At 37.5% G+C, this 13,458-nt stretch overlaps 1 protein-coding gene across 2 annotated transcripts; it reads left to right on the top strand.

Annotated features, from left to right (window-relative positions):
- On the top strand, positions 1-10,851 carry LOC109414895 (sterol O-acyltransferase 1). 2 transcript variants are annotated; one of them, XM_019688740.3, is made up of 4 exons: positions 1-452; positions 8,974-9,041; positions 9,107-9,599; positions 9,658-10,851. In XM_019688740.3, exons 1-4 carry the CDS (start codon positions 356-358, stop codon positions 10,719-10,721), a joined length of 1,722 nt encoding a protein of 573 aa, XP_019544285.3. In that variant the 5' UTR covers positions 1-355; the 3' UTR covers positions 10,722-10,851. The 2 variants fall into 2 exon arrangements, with proteins under 2 accessions (XP_019544285.3, XP_019544284.3); XM_019688739.3 differs by having other exon boundaries at positions 14-455.
- Positions 10,852-13,458: the final 2,607 nt, after the last annotated feature.

The following is a 13,458-nucleotide window of genomic DNA, read 5'->3' as shown; positions in this document are numbered from 1 at the left end:
AAAGAAACAAAATACACATAAAGGCTGCACTGATCAGTCAGAGTCTCTAGCTATAGTTGGGACGACAAGTGATTACGGCTGGCAGTCCCCGTCCATCACATATATTTATTCAGGCTCGTCTATCCATCCACGCTGGATGCATAGGGAACACGCGCGCCCGCGCTGGAGAACGTCGTCGTCAGTTTCGTTTTGACCGTTGACCTGATGAGAATTATTCCGGTTCTTTTTTCGTGGATTCTAGTTTGGTGAAAGTGTCGGTTCCCAAAGTTAATGAACTGTAGTTTGTGATTGTTTTGTGTGTCAGTTGTTTTTCTTTTTCTGGTGCTAAGTGTGAAAAGATCTAGTGGAGATCACGATGAGTGATCCGAACAATTCAGCTGATGATGCAGGTAGCAGTTCTAGATCCAGTTCTAACGAGGATGGCTCTGCCGAAAGCAATGGGATTGGAAAACGTGGTAAATTGGTTTGTTTTGTGTGCTGGTGATGCGTGGTTCAAGTGTTGATAGATGAGTGATAGTGCTTTCAAGGTCATCATAATGGGTGTTGTTTGAAGAATTTTAAAACTTTCCAGAAATGTGTTATTCATTACTGGAGAGCCTGTTGGTTACAGGACTTACAAAAAAAATCTTTTGACTGGCACCGATGGAAAACCAGTAAATTTCAAGCCCTGATTGAGCACGATTTTCAATATGTGAGGACGATAAGTGATAAAAATTTTAGGATGTTTTAAACAATCCGGTTATTGTCAAGGATTACTTAAGTAATCTTGAAGCTATAATACATAGACTTCCAGTCAGAAGCTCAGGGTCACTGCCAAAAAACCATGGTATTTTGAAGCCCATATCTGGCCGCCAATTGGGTTTATCAATTTTGAAATATTTATTGATTTTCACACAAAAAAACACCTTTTTTGAGCCACTATAATTTTTTAAGGTTTTTAGAGCTTTATTTTCATAACTACAATCAATTTCGAAGAGATTTTTTGAAATCACCTTTTGACAGCTGGGCGGGCAACTGTTAGACAGCTTCGTATAGTACAAAATCCGACGAGGAGTGATTCAACAAATCGCTCCCATTAAATCTTCAAATTGATTTGAAAAGTTTCCCGCTCACCAAAAAACATAAAAATGTGGATTTCGGCTCAGTTTGACGTGTACATTAGGAATATGATATTAACTCAACACCGTTATAGAAGCCTATTTACGCCTGATTTCAGAAATATAGGTTTCATTTAAATAATAATAAGTCAATGTAAAGTTTCTTTAATTATAATAATCTAAAATTTTACCAGTTTTTTTTAATTAGCCTGAAGTAACAACGTTATTTTTTAAATACAAACAAGAACTTAAGGTAGTGTCACTGGAAATTACAGTACTGAACAGAGTGAAGTGCGTATATTGGTCGTTTTTGAACCAATATGTTCCAGTTTGTGGGTTGGAGTATCAGCTTGATTCTTGATTTCAAATTTGGTCTGGGCATCCATAATAACATGAAATTTGATCTGTGACAATAATAAGATATTCCTTAGGAAAACAAATTATCGCCAAACTCTCATTTCAGGAAAAATAGCACAATTTTGATTTCAATGTTGAAATTTTGATATTTAATAAAGGAACTGTACCGTGCAATAAACCGTTTATTTAGAAAAGTTGTGTATTTTGTTAGACTCATCAATTTTATAGAAGAACATATTTGCCTTAATATTCAAATTTCGAAATTATACCAAAATCTAAATTTAGCGATTTTTCCCCAAAATGAGAGATTTTCGATAACTTTAAAAATCTTGCAAGGCAAAGTGTAACTTCTCTACAAGTTAAAAATACAATACAATGTTTTATTATTATTAGCTTTATTAGGGAGATTTTCAGCCCGAGGCTGGTTCATCTCCAAATACAATGTTTTATGTTTTATGAGGATTTACAATATAAGAAAATTTAAGAGCAGCTAGTATTAAAATATATATGGTGTCTGTCTTCAAAATCTATACAAAACATACATCTCTGATTGTTGATATGTTCAGGGATGGGAACACTCACTTGCGAAGAGTTACATTCACTTGCTGTTTTCTCAGGTCAGAAGCGTGTAATCAAGAAACAATGTATGGACGACTTTTGCCTTTTGGTTTTGTCTAAAAGTTTGCCGAACAAAGTACGGGTCGCACACGCATATCGAAGGCGTGAGGGAGCTGCAAAGGCAACTCTCCACGAGGTGAGTGTAAATTACACTCACCTCGTGGAGGGTCGCTTTCACAGTCCTGTCACGACTTAGGTATGGGTTTGCGACCCCTACTATATTCGACAAACTTTTAGACAAAACCACAAGCCAAAAGTCGTCCATACATCGTTACTTGATTGCACGCTTCTGAGCTGAGAAAACAGCAAGTGAGTGTAACTCTTCGCAAGTGAGTGTTCCCATCCCTGGATATGTTACGTAAAATTTCCGGAACTGTCTGAAAAAAATATAAAAACAGGGTACTCCTTTGGCTTCGGAACCATGAAAACATGAAAAAAATAATATATTTTCAAATGCATTACACCTTTACACAATTTAGTCATTCTAACGTATTTTCCTTCCTTGGGTGAAAACTAACAGAACAAAACAAGGACGACCCAAATCGGACGTTCCGTTCGTGAGTAATGCGCGGTCCCACATATGCCACTGCATTTTTATTTGTCTAAATTTTGGAATTTATGCAAAATATGTGTTTTTCGGAAGTAATCACATACATATTTAGTAAAGAAATAGCATTCGCATTCTGGGGTGATCAATTTTGGTATATAAACATATTTTCAGGGCTTACAAATGATGGTTTTCGCGCCAACTCGAACAAATGTTGGCAGCACCCTCTCAGATTACAATAAAACTTCCTTGCTGTGTAGACTTTGCCAAGATAGCAAGGATGCCATATATACAGATTTTTCTGTATTATACAGATTTTTGAGCTTCCATACAGATTTTGTTTAATATGAAATACAGATTTTTTAGCTAGAGGGGCCATTTTATTTTTGTATGGGATACAGATTTTTCTCCCAAATTTTGTATGGGATACAGATTTTTTTTAAAAATCATCTGGCATCCCTGCAAGATAGCTAAGCCACATTGCATATTTAATTTCTTCAATTTTCTCTAGACTGTCTTTTGAGAAGGACTAAACTTTTTTTTCTGATTTTTTCAAATGTGTTTAATAAAAAATGACTACTCTCATAAAAATTGTTGTATGGGTGGTTATCACAAAATAAGTTTATTAAAAAAAAAAAAAAAAATAAATAAAAATATTTTTAAAAATTCAAAGTCGTTTAAAAAAAAAACACCATTTTTGATTTCGATGAAATTTTGTCTCAGGATAGGTAATTATGTGATGGGCTGGACATTTAAGGAAACAAAGTTGTTAGAAAAACTTTTTCATGTCCAAATGTTTTTTTCGGCGTCTTTTGTTAGGTATCGCCGGTGAAGGTCATAATCATCCCTGAATTCAATGACTCGCACTTTTTTATATGATTTAGTCTTATTTATTCAATCATTTGGAAGGATATTTAATACTTTAATATTTTTATTTACAAATGTATTCTCTTAGGAAAAGGCGAACTTCACCCTAAATCGTTTTCGTAGTTGGAGCACCCTCTCAGATTACAATGAAACTTTCTGGATGTGCAAAACTTGACTAGATAAGCCTGTTTGCATACTTAGTGTCTTCACAATTTATTCACAAGTTTTGAAAAAGGTTAAACTTTTAGAACAGATTTTTTTCAATTGTGTTCTTTGAAAAAAACTGCTCCTATAAAAGGTTTTTTTTTGAGTGGTAGCAGTCAACAAAACTCTCTTGAATTACAATAAAACTTTCTGGGTGTTTAGACCTTGACTAGATGGGTCAATATGCATACTTATTTTCTTAAAAATTGATCTAGACTGTCTTTTGAAAAGGGCAATTTTTTTAAATATTTTTTCAATGTGTTCAATAAAAAAACTGCTCCCAAAAAAGGCTTGTATGTTCCCTGCCAATCGTCCATACATTACAAAATCTTACTTAAACTCATACAGACACAGTAATGGTACAATATTCAAAATTCAGTAAAACTTGACGGGCATGATTAATTAGACTTATTGAACATTTTTGCAATAACAAAACATCTAGACTACCATTTAAAGAAGGTCAATTTGTATGAATTTTTAAATGCTTTTTTTAACGTGTGGGAATCGAATTTTAGATTTTTTTTACATGAAAGCTCTGACAGTTTACTAGAAGCGAACCATGCATCCCTTTTTGTAGGTCTTGCCATTTTCGTTCAAACAATTTTAGCCCTTTTCGAACGTTAGTTCACACAAAGTTTCATTGGATTCTAAGATTCGAAGACGAGTTGGCGTGAAATTCGTCATAAGCCAAACAGTCCAAACTATCCGACAGAAATATAAAAGTTTTGATTACCTAGCATCGAAAAAACACCAAAAGAAATGCTTACACTACACCCGCCTTAAGTTGGGGTGGGGTATTAGAGGGTTCAAAATATTTTCTGAAGAATTCTAGGCACGCATCGGAGAAAAATTATGATTAAACTCCATGTAAAACTACAAAAGAAATTTAAAACTGAAATTCTGAAGTAATTTGCTTGAACATTTGAAAGTACTGAAGGAAACTCCGTAACGGACGTTATTCAGATGAATCTATATCTGGCGAAAGCAACTAGATTTTAAAAAGCATGATATGGTAAGTCTGAGAATAAAACTATATAATTTTTAATGGATTACACAGAAATAAATCATGAAAATTAAACAACACATAAGCTGAGAATCGACTGAAAATTATAGAAGAAACTTTAAAATTACAGCCGTTTGCCGAGAGGTGATCCAGTCTGCTCAGTAATCAGCCAATCATGCATATTGTTAACAGATTTTGAGACATATTCGCTTGAAATTTACATGTAGCAACATAAACGAGGACAGCCACGCTCAGTCGTCAGTCAATCAGAATGTGATTTCGTTTGCCTCGCTGCGGGGACGACTCTCCCTCTCTCTATGGCTGAAGCGGTACATCAGTTTGTTCGATTATGGTGGAACTTGACATTGTTTATCTTTGATTGCCTTCTCTTCAACATGGTGGGATAGCCTAGAAGGGTATGAGTGGACTCTCACTCGGAAGGTCTGAATTCGATTCCTCGTATAAGGATTTTTTTTAAAGTTTCTCTGATAAGTCGCTCTATTAATAGCATTTTTCTCAACAATCAGCAGTGTAATTTTAAGATCACACATAAATTTCTATCGAACACGATGGAGGTCGTTTTGTTACATTGAGTTCGTCAAAAATTTATAGATTTTGTTCGTACTGTGTATGTTTAGTGGCATGCCTCATAAAATGTTTAACTAATCCTTGAAGATGACAAAAAACGGACCAGGAGATTCCTATTAAAATTTGTAATATTTGATCTGCCGAAAAATATCCTTCATGAGTTGAAAAACGTTTGCAAACGTTTGAAAGTTGGATATCTCTATTTAAAAAAATGAGTTTAAATTCCCTTTAAGGCATAAAACTCACGAACTGATTAGGAAGTTTTTTAAACGGTTTGATTCGGCTTCAAGGTGGCTGTGTTGGAGTATAAAAAAGTTACAACAATTAACGGAAAAAAGTAGATAAATTTAGGAAGTATTAAACAACAACGAACAAACCGAACATTTCTGATATTTTGTTTTATTTCCATTCACTTTTTGACTAGGCCCATCTCAGAAGTAAGGCTAGAGTCAAAATGGTAATCTGATGATGCAAATTGTTCTTTTCTTTTGTCATGATCGATGCTCACGTAAAATTTAGGATAAAAACATAAAACTTCATGAAAAAAATAGGAAGCATTCACAAATGACCTAGCATTTTTCTACCAATTTTCAACCAGCCAACGATTTCCCCATTAATTCTGAAGGTTTCACAAAAGGAACTATTTGATGATTTCGTCAAAGAACTTCTGCAGGATACATATAAGGAACTTCTGAAGGATTTCCTAAAGAAATTTGTAAAGAATTCCCACAAGGAATTTCTTGAGGATTTTCAGAAGAAACTTCTGTAGGATTCTCAGAAATAACTCCCAGAATTTCTACAAGAAACACCAGGAGGTGCCCAGAAGTAGCTTCTGAAGGATTAGTAGGATGAACTTCTGGAGGATTCCCAAAAGCAACTCTTGGAGGACTCTCAGAAGCAATTCCAGAAGATGATTAGAATAAACACTTGAAGCATTCTTATAAGAAATTTTGAAAAAAAAACGCGGTAAGAAATCCTGGAGTAATTCCAAAGACGGATAAAGATAGAATACAAAATCTCTAGGAAGTATCAAAGCTCGAAGTTTCAGCGCACAATAATTTGGTAATTATTATCAAAACGAATTCATGTAGGAATCCTTCAAAGAACTCGTGGAGAAGTTTTCGGATGAGGTCCAGATGATTTTTTTTTGGAAAAATACCAGGAGAAACTCTTTAAAGAATCACGGAGAGAACTGCTGATAACAAAATTCTGTGGGAACTTCAGAAGAAACTTCTATTCCTCCAGAAGAATTTATGGAAATATTCCTAGAAGAATTCCCGTTGGAAGACTCCCGATGAATCGGAAGAACTCCTGCGGGAATTCCGGAACAACAATCTTGGTAAAGTCCAAAAAGTTCTGCAGAAGTTACAAGTGATTGCAAAAATTGAACTCCTTGAGATTTTCTTAAAGTATCCCTTAAAGTATCTAGTGCAACTGCTTCTGATTCGTATGCAGAAGATCCTGCACACTAAGATCAGCTCGGTATTTTCTACATCTTTTTACCGAGTTCTCAACAGCAGAATTAACTCGGTACGCTAGGTTATCCCTTTTGCCGAATACTCTGTAAATAAGTTAACGAATTACAGATGAACGGTAAATATCGTTACTGTTGAACGGTAAAATTGATAACCGAGTGTACCGAGTTAAATCTGCTGTTGAGAACTGTGGAATTCCTAAAGAGCTCCTAGATGAATGCCTGATGAATTCCTAGAGAAGTTCCCGAAGATCTCGTGGAGGAATTCCCTAAGTGATCCTTGAGTAATTCCAGAAGAGCTCCTGAAGGAATTCCCGAGGAAGTCCTGGAGGAATTGCCGAGGAACTCCTGTAGAATTTTCCGAGGAACTCCTGGAGGAACTAGTAGAATAATTCCTGGGAGAATTCTCGGGAAGCTTATTAAAGGATTGGAACTCCTAGAGGAGTTCTCAAGGAACTTTTGGCAGAATTCCTGAGGATCTTTTGGAGGAACTGCCGAGGATCTGCAGGAGGATTTGCTGAGTATCTTCTGCAGGAATTCGCGAGGAACTCCTGGGGGAATTCTCGAGGACCACTTAGTGGAATTTCCGAGGATGATCAGGGGAAATTCTCGAGAAACTCCACGATGAATTCCCAGGAACCTTTTGAAAGTATTCGCGAGGACTTCATGGGAGAATTTCCGAGGAATTCGCGAAGGAATTCCTAGAGAAATTCCCGGATTTTTTGGGAACTCGAGAAAATAAATCCGAGGAACTTGTTTAGGAATTTTCGGGAAAACTCCTTAAAATTGCCATGGAAATTCTGGAGAGAACCATACATTATTGCTGGATGACCTCACGGTGTATTCCTTCATTTTATAAGTGAGAACATGGCATAAATTTTGACTTCTAACATTAATTTTATACTAAAGCCACAGTATGGGGTGTGAAGACATGTGAAGACATTTTAGCGTGCCTTGGGAAGACGTTTGAAAATTTCACCTGGCATCCCTGGTATCAAGTCGTCGCGGCGCCAGAAGAGAAAACGCGAGAGCGGTCATATGTGTCGTCACCACGTATGTGGCAACCCTAATCCCACTTAATGCATCTGACAGGAGCCAACATCTATCGTGTATCCACAATGGAATCCATTGTGGATACACAAATGTTTACATACTGATGTTGGATTCTTAAAAATGGCGGCCTGGCACCCTGGTGGTCGTCACCATAGCACCCGCAAGAAAGAAAAAAAAAAACATGCCGAAAACTCCCATCAATGGAAGCCGAAAAAGTTACGGGGAAAATACATTTTGTTCACTTTTAAAGAGCCACAGACAGTTGAAAACACAATATTTTCCATCAACGCGACTTTGACTATCCGGGAAAACACTTTTCAGATACAAAAGTCCACCTTTTCACTCGAAAATCACTGTTTATTTCACAAGCACATAACTAGCGCGTCCGACCGAACGTACACTCTCCGAAGCGATCCTTGACGTGACAGGCGCCATTGTAGCCCAAAAATATAAGATCACCAACATGTCCAACATTCAAACACTCATATCTCATTGGTTCCTTATGTGAGGTTAGCTGGTCTAGCGTTACTGGAGTAGCATCTACGGGCAGTCAATCATGTTCAAGCTCAAGCTCAAGGTGAAAATCACGGACCGTGGTGACAAAAAATGGAACATACCTGTATGCCAAAAGCTGCTTACCCAATATTAAACGCTATTGTAAGTAAATTTATGGAAAGCTGTATTACTTAAGCTGTCAATATTTTTGAATATGTGAACGAAAGTTCGAATCAAACTATCGTTAAACTTCATCAAACAGCTATCGGGTTTTACGATTCTATTATATGCGAAAACACATGATTCTTACACCATACATCATAGGTGAACGTTGCCCTATTGTGTAACAGCTTAAGAGGATTATTGTTCCACTGCTTTCTGTTTTACAGCTTCTTCAGCCAAACAGGTCACATTATGTACATTTGTGCTATATACAACGCCACCACTCCCAATACCGTCAATCACCGTTAGTCATTATCGATTAGTGATCAATACACTATCAGTTCTTACCAAAGGTAATTACCCGATAACGCAGATAAAATGTGCGTTTGAAAGTTACCGAAGATGGGATTGTTTAAGAATAGCACGCATTCGATAGTGAACCACGCATCTTGAAACACGCACATTATAAGTACTCTCCCGAAGTCACTAATTCTGAATTCAATTCCAGCACAAAACGAGTTTAAGGAGGAAATCTTCAAAGATATGGCCATCGACAAAATGCGGGAAAAGATGGACGTACGTTGTCCACTCAATATCCGTTTAACACAACCAAGACTTTAACAATATTCCTCACATTCCAGGTTATCGTCCAAAAGTTGGAGCAGGACGTCGAACACAAGCTGGAGCTACTGGTGGACGATCTCGTTAGCGAGGTAAAACTGTTCAACCTCAAAAACTACGAGCTGAGCCAGCTGTTTCGGGACACGAGTTCATCCTCCATCCATCACCGAACGAAGTCCTCCTCAACCGAAACCCGGAAACGACGTTCGGATGGAAAGCTACCAGACAAAGTGTTCGTGGCGAGGAATTCACTGCTGACGGATTTGTTCGAAGTGAAGCACATCAAGACCATTTACCACATCTTCCTGGTTATATTGATCATTATGTTCCTGAACACCGTGGTTCATGACTTCGTCGATCGAGGCACCATCAATTTGGGTCTTCGTCCCATCGTAGCTGGATTCGGAAAGTTCCACTTCAGTCTCGCATTGTGGGCTTGCATGCAGTTGGCCGTATTATGTGTGTATCCAGCTTTCAGTTGTTGGGCTCGAGGTCGGAATATCTACACCAATAGTAAGTCTTTCGACGAGCTTGATTTTCCGGTAATCTAACGAAACTTTCGATATTTCAGGTCAGAAGCGTAAAATCTGGGATATCGGGGCCATTTTCGGAGCCATCATGTTTCAGTGTTCATTCGTCACGCTGGTAATCAAGGCCGTTCTACAATTGGATCTTCCTCCGGCATCATCCGTTGCTGTACTCATGGAGATGACGCGATTCGTTATGAAGGTACACGCCTTCGTTCGGAGTAACATTCCACGTGCCCTTAAATTCACCACTAAAAACTCTTCAGAGGACAAACCTCAGCACGCTAAACCCGTTCCACCGTTCGGCAAGTTCCTGTACTTCCTGTTCGCTCCCACCCTCGTATACCGGGACGAATATCCACGCACCAAACGGATTCGTTGGTCTGTAGTCTTCCGCCACATGTTGGAAGTGATCGGAGTGATCTTCTACATCAGTTTCATCTTCGAGCGATTCCTAACGCCGCTTTTTGACCGTTTCGGAGGAGCCGAAATCAGTTCCGGGAAGTTTGTGCTAGCATTGTTTGGATGTGTCATGCCCGGATCGTTGTCGTTCCTGTGCGGCTTCTACTGCCTGTTGCATGCCTGGCACAACGCAAGTTCCGAATTGCTACGTTTTGCAGATCGGATGTTCTACCGGGACTGGTGGAATGCCTCGTCGTTTGCGGAGTACATTCGATCTTGGAATGTGGTGGTGCACGATTGGTTGTATACCTACATCTACAAGGACTCGGTTGAGCACCTGTTCAAGAACTGTCGATGGCTGGCGACCGTGTTGGTGTTTACGGCTTCGGCGGTGTTCCACGAGGTGATCCTGGCGTTCGCCTTCCGATTCTTCTATCCGGTGATGTTCGTGCAGTTCGAGTTCATGGGACTGCTGTTGATGTTCCTGACGAGGAATCTGAGCAAAGATGCCGGGAATGTTCTGTTGTGGTTTATGCTGTGCATTGGGAACGGTATTCAGCTGAGTTTGTACAATATGGAGTACTACGCTAGGAGGAACTGCCCGGTGAGTGGTGAATCGTTGATCGATTATATGGTTCCGGTGTCATGGTCGTGTCATGGGATCTCGCATAACCCCAACTGGACGTTCACTGCTATGGAATATTGAGTGGACTGTTTTTTCGGAGATAGTTTATTTTGCTACTTAGGTTAATCTCAGTGATATTAAGAAGGAAATTATACATAATTTGAGCTACCTTTTGCTGGTAAGAGTAATAAATCCAAGACTGTTAACTGTAGCTTCAAATGTCAGCAGTTCATTATATTAAGAAACTCCATGCTACTTTACAGGGGTGGTTATTTTTTGATATGGTGGTTGACTGATTTGTCTTTATGATAGAGACTTTCAGCTCTTGGCTGGTTCGTCTCTTGAGACCCTTGGAAACTTTTAGAAAATATATTAAGCAACTTTAGGAATTGATTCAGCAATTTGTTTATGAATTTCTTTAGAATTTCATTGGCAATTTTAAGACAAATGTCTTTGATGTTTCTTTCAGTTGTTCCATATTAAGTTCAGGTGGAAATTCCTTTAGGAATTCCTTTAGCAATTTAGGTTTTGAGAATTTCGTGTTGGTTATATTTTTGAGATTTCTGCTATTTTTGTTCCTTCATAAACAGTTTCGGCGAATTCTTTGGAGTTTGTTTCAGTGCTCTGTTTAGATATTTCTTTAATTATTTGTTTGCGAATTGTTCTAACAATTCAAATTAAATTTGTACAGCTCTAGCTCTTCGGAAATTTCCCCATAACATTTTGTATTAATAATTCCTACGGCAGTCTATGAAAACTTCTTCTATAATTTCTTACGATTTTTTTGTTCCAAAAATTTCATAGGCGGCTTCTATGACAATTATCTTTAGGTGTATCCGGATTATTTCATAATCGGAATCTCCACCTAAAAGTTAGTCATAATCCAAAATATTATAATTTTTAGTGCCCAGGAACTATTTTTAAAATGTATTTAAAGTTTGTATTGATATTTTTTTTTTGTTCAGGGTGGACTGTCATAATATCATTGAAATACTTAGAAAAATTTCTTTTCTGTTAGGCTATAGGAAGTAGTAATATTTTATTAACAAAACAACCCAATTCCTCTTAGAAATACCTTAATTCTTTCGACATATTTTTTTTTAAATTTTCCAAACAATTCCTTCGGATATTTAGAATTTTCCAATTGCAATTGTTGGAAGAATTTGCCAAAGAAATATTAAAAGGATTTTCCGTAGGAGTTTTGGGAAAAAAGATTCCAAAGGACCACTCCTTTCCATAGAATCATCCATAGAAACTTCCGCAAGAACAACACAAAGACAATGCCATTTCTGAAGAACCTCCCAAAAGTATGCTGAAGGAATTTTGGAAGACGTTCCCAAAATAATTGTTCTATGAAACTCCTTAAGAAAGGTTCGAAGCAAGATTCGTATGTGTTCCCGAAACAATTACTGAAAAATTTACGAAGAAATTGTTTCAAGAATTATAAATTGTTGATTGAATACACAAAAGAACTCTGTAAATTCCTTCGGCAAGAAATTTCCAAAGAGATTGCGAGAGATTCCTCAAAGAAATTGCCCATGGAATTCCGAAAGCCATTCATGAAGAAACTCCCAAAGGATTTACAGAAAATATGCCCAAAAGAGTTGCTGAAGGAAGGAATTGTCGAAATAATTTCCAAAGAAATTTGCGAAGAAATGCCCAGAGTCAAATTCTCAATGAATTTGCTGAATAGATTGCTGGGAGGGTTCCAGAAAATAAAGCAAAACAATTTCAACACCAACAGAATTGCTGAAGTAAAAAAAATGCTTGATGAATTGCCAAAAGGATTGGCAAAAATCTTCCATTGCAAAATTGCTGAAAAAAAGGAAAATCAACACCTAAAGAAATCGTCAAATTTGTTTCCCAGTGAATTTGCGATGATTTTTTTCTAAGGATGTGCCAGAACATTTATTCAAGAAATTCCCGCAGGGGATCCAACCCTAGAAACATTTTCAGTCAAATAGAAAATTATTTGAACTATCATAAAACCAAAATAAAAGACATTACATTAGAAGACAAACATCGGACAAGGCGCAATATATCACAATTTAAAAATTACGGCAAATGCTAAGCAATAGGGTGGCCAACTATTATGTGAAAAGTGTAAAACTCGAAAAATTGGTTAGGATGGGGAAATTTGCTACGTCGAAATGACAAGTTTTCGAGCTTTTATTTGCTTCAATATGCCCAGGATATATTTTTTTCACAGACATCGAATCGAAGACTACACAATGTTGTTTATTATTACCTACAAGAGTACCTAATATGAAGTTAATTGAACACCAACAGCACACACCTAGTGCAAAAAGTCGAAAACTTGTTATTTCTACATACATTTGGCCAAGTATTCTCATAATAACTTCAAACTGTTTGAGCGCCCGTAGAAGAGAAGTGATTGCTACTGCTCAACAAACGATCCAGAAACGATTCGATGGGTTTGATGAGGAATAACAGAATGTAACGAATAAGAAGGCCGTTGACAGAAGGCGGATGTTAGAACCAGGTAAAATAGAGAGTGAAGGAATCGAGAGAAATTGAGAAAATAATTCACCGCAGAAAGAAGTAGGGTCTGGGACCATTTGGGCAGGAGCACCTATTTTGGGCACTTGCTGCTATAACTCAGTCAATTTTGAACCGATTGGCTAGATTTTTGAAACACGATTAGCAAGGCGCAGTATCTAGCTCTGTTCAGAAACTCAAGTCAATCGGTTTGAATTTGATTGAATTATAGCAGCAAGTGCCCAAAATAGGTGCTCCTGCTCAAATGGTCCGAAACCCTACATATGATAAAAATGTTATTACTGAGGCACACAGCTGT

This window comes from Aedes albopictus, chromosome 3, assembly GCF_035046485.1.
Source record: "Aedes albopictus strain Foshan chromosome 3, AalbF5, whole genome shotgun sequence".
NCBI lineage: Eukaryota > Metazoa > Arthropoda > Insecta > Diptera > Culicidae > Aedes > Aedes albopictus.
This window is presented reverse-complemented; position numbering and strand designations above follow the sequence as displayed.

Coding starts and splice junctions, on each gene's coding strand:
- LOC109414895 (XM_019688739.3), top strand. CDS start 356: ATGAGTGATCCGAACAATTCAGCTGATGATGCAGGTAGCAGTTCTAGA. Junction 456..8,973: donor CAATGGGATTGGAAAACGTG/GTAAATTGGTTT, acceptor ATTCAATTCCAG/CACAAAACGAGTTTAAGGAG. Junction 9,600..9,657: donor TCGGAATATCTACACCAATA/GTAAGTCTTTCG, acceptor TCGATATTTCAG/GTCAGAAGCGTAAAATCTGG.